The 10,651-nt window shown below is 37.1% G+C and overlaps 1 protein-coding gene across 2 annotated transcripts in view; it reads left to right on the top strand.

The window, feature by feature from the left end:
• The first annotated feature begins 2,980 nt into the window (after positions 1–2,980).
• Il23r (interleukin 23 receptor) overlaps positions 2,981–10,651 on the top strand; it is a 75,202-nt gene continuing 67,531 nt past the window's right edge. For both annotated transcript variants that reach the window (XM_048815174.1, XM_048815173.1), the window contains exons 1-3: positions 2,981–3,116; positions 4,161–4,263; positions 7,462–7,758. In XM_048815174.1, the coding sequence (XP_048671131.1) occupies positions 4,194–4,263; positions 7,462–7,758 (367 nt within the window). In that variant the 5' untranslated portion in view covers positions 2,981–3,116; positions 4,161–4,193. The remainder of the gene's footprint in view (positions 3,117–4,160; positions 4,264–7,461; positions 7,759–10,651) is intronic.

The following is a 10,651-nucleotide window of genomic DNA, read 5'->3' as shown; positions in this document are numbered from 1 at the left end:
AAAAAAAAAGACTTTAGCACTAAAACAAAGACATTGTGACTAATAGAAGAAAACGTAGGCCTACATCTTCACCATGTCAGCTTAGGATCTGACTTCCTTAACAAGACCCCTAAAGCACAAGAAGTAAAATCTAGAATCAATAAATGAGATTTATTCAAACTAAAAAGTGGCTCTTCTCAGCAAAGGAAATAATAAAAAAAAAATTAAGAGAGCCTACAGAATGGGAAAAAATCTTTACTACATGCACCCCAGATACAGCATTAATTTCCAGGATATATAAAAAACTTAACATCAAAAAAACAAATAACCCAACCAATAAATGGGCTAAGGAACTGAACAGACATTTCACAGAAGAAATACAATCAATTAGCAAATATATGAAAAATGTTTAACATCTCTAGTTATTAGAGAAATGCAAATCAAAACTACTTTAAGATTTCTTTTTTTTAATTTTTATTATTGGTTGTTCAAAACATTACATAGTTCTTGACATATCATATTTCATACATTTGATTCAAGTGGGTTCTGGGGCTGGGGATATAGCTCAGTTGGTAGAGTGCTTGTTTCACAGACATAAGGCCCTGGGTTCAATCCCCAGCACCAGAAAAAAAAAAAAGATTTCATCTCACTTCATACAGAATGGCAAATATCAAGAATCCAAGCAATAATAAATGTTGGGGAGGATGTGGGGAAAAGGGCACATTCATACACTACTGGTGGGACTGAAAATTGATGCAACCATTATGGGAAGCGGTGTGGAGATTCCTCAGAAAACTTGGAATGGAACTACCATTTGACCCAGCTATTCCATGCCTTGGTTTATACCCAAAGGACTTAAAATCAGCATATTACAGTGATGCAGCCATGTCAATGTTTATAGCAGCTCAATTCACAATAGCTAAACTATGGAACAAACCTAGGTGCTCTTCAACAGATGAATGGATAAATAAACTGGAGTATATATACACAGTGGAATAGTAATCAGCCTTAAAGAAGAGTGAAATTATGGCATTTGCCAGTAAATTGATGGAGTTGGAGAATATCATGCTAAATTAAATAGGCCAATCCCAAAAAACCAAAGACTGAATGTTTTCTCTGAGATGCTGATATTAATTCACAATAAGTGATGGGGTTAGTGAAGAATAGAGTTTAGATTAGGTAGAGGGGAGTAAAGGGAGAGAGAGGATATGGGGGTAGGAAGGAGAGTAGAATGAAACAGACATTATTACCCTGTGTGCATATATAACCACATGACCAGTGTGATTCTACATCTTATACAACCAGAAGAATGAGAAGTTATATTCCATTTATGTATGATGTGTCAAAATGAATTCTACTATCATGCATAACTAATTAGGACAAATTTTAAAAAATAAAGAAACAACAACAAAAAAAAAAAAAAACCTCAACAAATACCCACCCCCATGGGCAAATTGGACTGCTGGACTGCATAGACATTTTCTGAAGAAGACAGGGCCTATAGATTGGCAATGGAGATGTAGCTCAGTGATAGATAGTTAGCATGCTCAAGGCTCTGAGTTTAATTCCCAGCCACACACACACAGAAACACACAGACACACACACACACACAGATAGTGAAGAACAAAGGGCGAACAGGTACATGAGAGGGTACTCATGTCACTAATCAGCAGACAATATCAACCAGGATCACAGTGAGATATTATCTCATACCATTAGAATGAGTATTATCAAAATGATAAGAGTGTTATTTAGGGGTGCAGAGAAAAGGAAATCCTTACACACTGTTGATGGGAATGTGAAGTAGTCCCATCATAACGAAGAACAGTATGGAAGAACATTAAAAATAGAACATTAAAAATACAACTAACATATGTCCCAGTAACCCCTCCTCTGGGCATGTATCCAAAAAGAAATGAAATCAGCACTACAGAGATATCCACAACGCACACCCGTGATTATTACAGCGGTATTCGTAACAGCCAAGATGTGGTCCAGTGATGGATAAATGGATAAAGAAATTATGTTTTTTTGTGTGTGTATGTGTATACACACACACATATTATTCAGCCTTTTAAAAAGGAGCTTCTTGCTGGGAGCAGTGGCACATGCCAGCCTCAGCAGTTTAGTGAGGCCCTCAGGAACCTGTCTCAAAGTAAAAATGTGAGAAGAGCTGGAGATATGTGGCTCAGTGGTTAAGCTCCCCTATGTTCACTCTCCAGTTCCAAAACAAAAAAAGGAAACTTCTCCATTTGTTTCAACATGGATGAACTCCTAGGAAATGCTAAACGAAATAAGTCAAATCAAGAAATCAAGACAGATAAATAGTGCATGATCTCACTTATAAGTGGAATCTAAAATGGTGAATTCATAAAAATAGAGAGTAGAAAGGTGGTTACTAGAGGCAGAGGGGGTGGGCAGACACCTGTTAGAGGGAAAAAAAACTTTCAGTTTTAAGATGAGTAACCCAAGGGGATCTAATACATAGCATGGTGACTCTAGTTAACAATTCTGAAATGTATACTTAAGGTTTGTGTATGTATCAAAAGCTAACTAAATAAGGTGATATATGTGTTAATTAACTTAGTTGTGGCAATTCTTTCCCTGAATGTATGTATATTGAATCATTTTGTACACTATAAAATATAGAATCTTATTTGTTAATTTTACCTCCAAGCTAGAAAAATTTTATAAAGAAAATTTTATAATTAATATCAATGCTCATTACAAATTAAAACCAAGTATCATAATGACAATATCAATAATTTTGACAAATTAAGCATGTATATTTGTTCTACTTCTTAGATGAGACAATTTTAAATCAAGTTGAGAAAAAAAGTACTGACAAAGCAGTTCATTTTCAGTAATCTGGGTTTTCCCAAATAGTGACATGCGAGCCAGTCATTTCAAAATGGACAGCTTGAGTTCCTCTTCAAGAATCAGAAATGTAGGTCAGGGCTCTGCTGACTTTTCCATTTGCCTCATAGCTGAACGTTTGAAGTGATCATTGACAGGCAGGCGCTGGGGCAAGAAGACTCGCACAGCCAAGGAGAGCAGCAGGCCAGCTCTGAAGTGGAAGTATGTGCTTCATGCAGGTTGAGAGGTGAAGACACACGAATCCTCCAAATGCTTAAAGGTAGTTCTATTTCCTTCTGGAAACACACAGAAGATACTTTCTTTTATAAATTCCCATGTTAAGCTGATTCTGTAATGTTTTTTAATATCACATCACTTTTTAATTATTAATATTCAAATAATCTATTAGGTGAGTAGTTAACTTCTAACCAGAAATCTTTAGGTCTTCTGTTGCCTATTATTTATCAAGAAAAGCTCTATTGCTAACATATTATGAAAGAGATATCTATATTCCTAAGCAGTAAGAATGCTTGTTCTTAAATATGTTATCAGATATTTTACGTTTTTTCATGAGCCATGAATTGTGCTTTGAAGTTACTATTTCACGTGTTAAGACTCAAGTTTCTCAAAACAGATAAAAACATAATCACTGAATAATGTTGCATTTTAAGTAACTAAATTATCCACTTATTTCAACTGGATAATATAACTCGGGCTGTGAACTAATGGCAGTCTGGTTTTTCCATAACTTGTTTCTTTTGAGTTCCGCAGATGGAAAGCTTTGTTAGTTTAACTGGTGGCAGGCATGTCTGCCTTTGGCTCATTTCATTTTTCTTTATTTTGTATCCTTTTTCTTTGGGAGTTCTGAGATTTTTAAAAATTTTTCCCAAGTTGTGCTCATCAAAGACTGACATTTCTAGAGCATGGTAGGTGCCTAACTCCAGTCAGGAGAAGAATTCATCATCAGAAATTAGAGCAGAAAGAACTGTCTGATGAGTGACTAGATTAGGAGGAACTGTCTTTTAATAAGAGTCAAAGGTCCTTCTAAGATAATTCGTAGTGATTTTCGAAGGGCATCAAATTCCACCCTTTGGCTTTACTCCTCTACCTATTACAGTGCTCTTCACATACCGTATATAACATGTATTTGCCCTGTTTCTTCCTTCCCTTCCTCCCACTCTTCCCTACCTCCCTCCATTCCTCCTTTTCTTTCCTATCAAAGATTCCTATGAAGGACAATAGTTGTTAGGAAAATGTAAAGCTTTCTTATTTCATTTAAATATTACAACTTAAACATTTTTCATGTCTATATTTTTTTTTCCAGAGAGAGGAAAACGGCTTTTTCCTGCTTTCGGACATGAATCAGGTCACAATTCAATTGGACATAGTAATAGCTCTCCACCTGCTCTTCAGCTGGTGCCATGGAGGTACAGAATTTGGCACATCTTTTGTTCAACAAATAAGTTATCGAGTGATTGTTATTTTCAGTCATTCTGCCAGACACTTTGAAGAATATGAAAATTATCAAATTAGGAAAATTATATATACATAAAATGAATATGGAACAAAATAAAAGTGGTCTAACCTTCCTCCAAGTGCAGGATTTCGTTCCTAAATGTCCCTAATGAACAGCCTGTGATGTTAAATAGGAGGTTATTATGTGAGTGGGCATATTCTATTTTTCAATTCTAATATATTATTTTATTATAACTGTTATATGACCAATCAGGTGTTCGAATTTAATTCAACTCTATGAACCATTTATTGATGGTCACTTTGTGTCCGGCTCTTGTGATAGTCTTTCATTCCTCACAAAACCCATGCAGTCCCTCTATGTGCTATTATTATTCCTGTCTCCTAATCCACACAAACTTCTGGTCTTCTTCAGGAGACCATAGTCCTATGAGACAGGCATGGGTGATCTTGAGGAATCCAAGAAGGGGATCTTCAGAAGTTCAGCAGGGCAACAGTTGGCACTTGGAAGTTTCTCTTAGGAATAATAGTGTCTTGGGCAAGTGGCAAGGATTTAGTTACTGGGTGACAACACCAAGGAGAGAGTTCTTGGCCTTGAATGAAGTTTTGCTGACCAGATTATTCAAAGTATGACCTCAACTATAGGTTAGGACACAATTATGTTGGAGCTATAGATGTAACCCCATCAACAGAACTAGATCCCCCACTCACCCAGCAGGATGACATTAGACACTTCCAGAGTCAGATGGACAGCTATCTTAGAAGATTTGGAGAAGATACAACACCTGCTCTTTCTCAGCTTCTTGAAATAGGCAAACAAGAAGTAGGACTTCTTTTTATACATTCAAGTGATAAGTAAAGAACATAGAGAACAATTTTCTGATTTCCACTTAAATGTTATTAATTTCTCTAATAACCTTATTTAAAAGAAAAATTGACATTTTTGTATAACTTATCCAATCAATGTTGACTTCTGTGGATCACTGGATTCTTTTTTTTTCCTTCCATATTCTGTCCTTTTTTGGGGAGAGGGGTACTGGGGATTGAATTCAGGGGTACCTGACCACTGAGCCACATCCCCAGCCCTATTTTGTATTTTATTTAGAGACAGAGTTTCACTGAATGGCTTATCTCCTCGCTTTTGCTGAGGCTGGCTTTGAACTTGTGATCCTCCTGCCTCAGCCTCCCGAGCTGCTGGGATTACAGGTGTGTGTGCACGCCACTGAGCCTAGCAACCATTGGTCATTTTAAAATATGGAACTTGTGCGCCACTATGCCTGGCTTTTTTCCCCATATTCTGAAAAACCATTGATTTACTAATTCACTCCTGAATGTTGTGAAACCCAATGGTCCTGTGTTTCTGGGGTTTTTCTTTCTTCCATTTTATGAAAATGAGGGCATCTGGCTAAATCTGAAGTTTTTAAGAGTTCTGACATTCTTAATGTATTCTCAACATGGTTTCATGGTACTATGAACACATTTCTTTAAGGTGCTGTTGTCTAAACTTGAATTTTTAAATTTACTTAAGGTAGTCAGATATTTCCTTAAAACTTCTTCTGCATGTCTTTGGTTTCAATTCCCTATTGATGAAAGAATTTTTTTTGGTGGGGGTGGGATACCGGGGATTGAACTCAGGGGCACTCAACCAGTGAGCCATATCCCCAGCCCTATTTTATACTGTATTAGAGACAGGGTCTCACTGAGTTGCTTAGCACCTCACTAAATTGCTGAGGCTGGCTTTGAACTAGTTATCCTCCTGCCTCTGCCTCCTGAGCCAATGGGATTACAGGAGTGCGCCACTGTGCCTGGCCCTGATGACAGAATTATTTTTTCTCACTACTTCAACATTTAAATATTTATAATGTGTATGTAAATATTTATTACATAAATGGAAATAGTCAACTACATTTATATTATATAACAAGTTCATTCTTTAAGCTTTGTGTTCTAAGGATAAAGGTCTTTTAAAATCAAACACTGACCTTTAATTATGACTCTTTTGATAAGATTTAAAGAGATTTTAATGCAGTATTTCAGGAAAAGCCGATAATAAATTTCACAGAATCTCTGCTATGTTTTTCTTGATATGAATTTCATTTCAGTAATATTGCATTTCATTGTCATTTGACTCTATAAAAACTACCTTACTCTTTGTGTGTGTGTGTGTATGTGTGTGTGTGTGTGTGTGTGTGTGTGTGTGTGAGTGGTGCTGGGGATCTGTCCAGGCCTTGAGCATGCTAGGCAAGTGTTCCACCACTGAGTTACACCCCAAACCAATGACTTTACTTAGTTTTGGTTACAAAAGTCATATGTTTATTATGTAATTTTTAAGATGCAGATATATATAATTTTAAGATGAAAAAAATCAGAGGTTATTGTTGTTAATATATTAGTGCGTTTCTCTTTAATTCACACATTTATTTACTTATTTTTAACATTGAGTCTATATTAAATATGTTGTTTTGCAACCTTCTTTTTAATTTAACAATATATTGTGAACATTTTCCATATTATTAAATTAAAAATAAATGTTATGTGGTTATCAAGCACTGAATTTTTATCATTTGCAAGAATATGGTTTTAATCATCATATTCATAATTTGCTGATAAAAAATAGCTTTTATCTATAAAAAGAACAAGAGATTGGTTGAGTAGCTTTAGAATGGGGTTCAGATTCTGTAGTGCCCAGTGTTTATTTTAATCTTACTTTTAAAAAGTGATACAGCTTTGGGGCCGGGGTTGTGACTCTGTGGTAGAGCACTCGCCTAGCATGCGTGAGGCACTGGGTTTGCTCCCAGCACCACATAAAAATAAAAAACAAAATAAAATAAAGGTATTTTTGTCCATCTACAACTAAAATATATTTTTAAAATGTGACATAGCTTCAAAATGCCTCAGTTCTCCATGATAAAACAGGGGAGCTCATTTGATTTGCTCTTTATAGAGAAGCCAAAGGACTAGCTGTAGTCTTATGTCATGCTGCTGAGCACCAACAGGAGCACAGGTAATAAACTAACTGACAAAAGTATTTTCCAATAGAAATCACTTAACTAGGGAAAAATAAATTTAAAATGCAATAGCATATTCTTCTGGGTCTCTTGTTGTAATATTTCTTGTGCAGCTAATTTATTACTTTATCTGTTTGTTTTCAGGAATTACAAATATACGCTGCTCTGGCAACCTCTGGGTAGAGCCAGCCACGGTTGTTAAGATGGGTGTAAATATCTCTATATATTGCCAAGCAGCCATTAAGAACTGCCAACCAAGGAGACTTAATTTTTATAAAAATGGCATAAAAGAAAGATCTCAAATCACAAGGATTAATAACACAAGAGCTCGGCTTTGGTACAAAAACTTTCTGGACCCACATGCATCTATGTACTGCACTGCTGAATGTCCTGGACGTGTTCAAGAGACACTGATATGTGGAGAAGATGTTTTTTCTGGGTGTAAGTTTTGGGGCACATTCACAAAACAAACCCAAATTAGTCTAATAATGCACTGGTAATTGCTAGGCTTATCTGAAAACAGGCAAATTGACATAGTTCATCTCTTAGTTGGGCTTAATACAGGAACTTCTAATGCAAACATCTCCAGGGTCAGGTTAGTGAACTGCAAGTTAAGGATGCTGGTGGGATCTGTGCGGAGAAGACGGCCTGTGGACTGGGTACAACCCTTGCTCAGATCCAGCCTTCATAGGGGTCCAGTATGCCCAGATCTTTTGACTCTCCAAAGGAAGGCAAAAATATGAATGTTTAATACAAACTCTCCAAATTTTAAAATATTGAGAAAGCATTCAAAACACAATGATTTTCACCTCCAGCCTGGCCAGACAGGGCATATGTGAAAGTTAGTGCCTCAGATTTAAAATGTTGCCCGTTTCTTTTTCTCACTTATGCTTTTCATTCATTTCCAAACTAACATCATTACCCTTGAAGAAGATATCATTCAGATATTTTAAGAAGATATCATTCAGATATTCTGAGACCAAGATTCACAAACTAGTTTTGTGTTATCATCATATTCCTTACTATCTGTGTAAGGTTGGGCAATTTGCTTAACCATATGAACTTAAGTTGCTTGTCTGTAAAATGAAGCTAATTTTACTAGCTGGGTTAATTACTAAATTTCAATAATTTACTTAAATGCATATTATAAAATTTACAGTAAACACCAGTGCCTAAATCCTTAAAAATGTGTCTTGGGGTGGGGATACCAGAAATTGAACTCAGGGGCACTCACCCACTGAGCCACATCCCCAGCCCTATTTTGTATTTTTTTTTAATATTTATTTTTTACTTGTAGTTGGACACAATACCTTTATTTATCTATTTATTTTATGTGGTGCTGAGGATCGAACCTAGGGCCTTGCATGTGCTAGGTGAACGCTCTACCACTGAGCCCACAATCCCAGCCCCCTATTTTGTATTTTATTTAGAGACAGGGTCTCAGTAAGTCGGTTAGTGCCTCTCAGTTGCTGAGGCTGGCTTTGAACTCGAGATACTTCTGCCTCTGCCTCCTGAGCAGCTGGGATTATACTACCATGCCCAGCAAAAATATGTCTTTTTTGACAAAATGTAGGTAGAAGCTCATACAACCCCCTGCTTCTAATCCCATTACCCCTATCATGAATCACTGTTTGTTGCTGTAATTACTAAGAAAAAATTTAGTCAAGTTAATCTGAAAAATATATGCCAATTTAAGTTGTGTTCATAGTATTCTAAAAGTTTTGAAGTTACTGCAGTAAGATGAGCTGACTTATATAATTATATAATACTTTGTTCTTGGTTCTACTATTATGAAGGATACATCAGATCAGCAGTGTTTTAATCCAGACGTTCTCTATAGAGAATGTTGCCCATTGTCAGTGAAAGATAAGGGCTTTGGGGGTTTTACCATGTTCCTATCCTCCATGCTTTTGAGAATCAGATCTGAGTTCTTGCTTCCTCCTACCCTCTGCTCGCTCCTCAGCTAACAAGAGCCAGACCAGTGGCCTCCACGTGAGGTCATTGCAGAGTACCAATATGGCCTCCACTGCAGCTGCCCGAAAAGCAGGAGGTTTCTTCATTCTGTAATGAGGCCATTGAGCTGCTTAACTCTGGGCAGCGATCTTGCCTGCTTCTCAAATGAGAACTATGGGAAAACATGCAGAAGAATTGAGGAAGGGAAGTTTTGGAATCAAATAATGAAGATGGTAAATATATGCCTTAAACTAACGCCTCGCACATGTGAAGTTTGCCCTAAATTGTGGAAATTAAACCACAAGCAGATACTTTATCTGAGGTATGAAATCTCTTTAGCTTGTCCACATCCTCAGGAAACATAATCAACCCTCAATGCTTCAATACTTCACTATCTATCCTTTGCGGGGCAGGTGTACGAGGTGCACAATTTCTTCAGAGGACAAGAAAGCAACTTCCACAGTTATGGGAAAGAGTTGGTTGTTAATTCAGGCTAGAGGGGGAAAAAAGGATGTAAACAAGTGTCACCTCTGTTAAAAGACAAAATTTCAACAAATACAGTTTTTTTAGATCTAATTGGCTTTTGTGATTCATGAAACGGAGCAGGAGCTCATTCTATAAAATAGAAAGGTGCTCCACTGGGTGTGACAAAACAATTGATTTTTTATAAAGTGGGAACAAGAAAGCAGAACAAAAAAAAGCACGGGGTTGGTTACTATCATATTACTTCAGATTACTTTCCTCATAAAGGTTAAAGTGCAGGGAACTTCCTGTCCTGCTTGATCAGGTTGACTGGGCCTTTTCAGATTGGTTACTGTGAGTCTTCTGTTTTCAGGAAAAAAACTGATCGCTAGGGGGTTGGCCTGATGCCTTAAAGTTTCAGTTGGATTGTGTGGCACTTAGCACAAGGTCACTCCATTTTGGTTTGGTTTGCTGGGGCTTTGTGTGGGAGCTTAATCCAAAACAAGGGCCTCTTACAAATTTTATTTAGCACCCCCATTCCTGTGTGGGCAGTTTGTGTGACACATTCTCTTAATTGCCCCACGAGTCTTGGCTAAGGGGCCTCTGCCCCAAACCCTGGGCACTGTTTCAGGTCAGAGAAGGCCTCCCTTCCCGATGACCTGTTTCTACACTTTCATTCTCTGCTGATGGCTCTTTAGAGAGAGGACATCACTGTTTCCATTCATTTCACTGGGAGGTTATAGCTCCTTACATAGATCTCTGGTTATGAGCACGAAAGCACAACTACCAGGTAAGAATTTACAAAAGGCCCTGGATTTAAGCTGAATGTGCTCTTAGGCTCTGCATTCTTAGCAAACAAAACTTCCTATTTAAGTAGGTCAGAATAAGGCTTTTGAGGGTTTTGTGGCATTCTAGAAAT

This window comes from Marmota marmota, unplaced genomic scaffold, assembly GCF_001458135.2.
Source record: "Marmota marmota marmota unplaced genomic scaffold, marMar, whole genome shotgun sequence".
Classification (NCBI taxonomy): Eukaryota; Metazoa; Chordata; class Mammalia; order Rodentia; family Sciuridae; genus Marmota; species Marmota marmota.
This window is presented reverse-complemented; position numbering and strand designations above follow the sequence as displayed.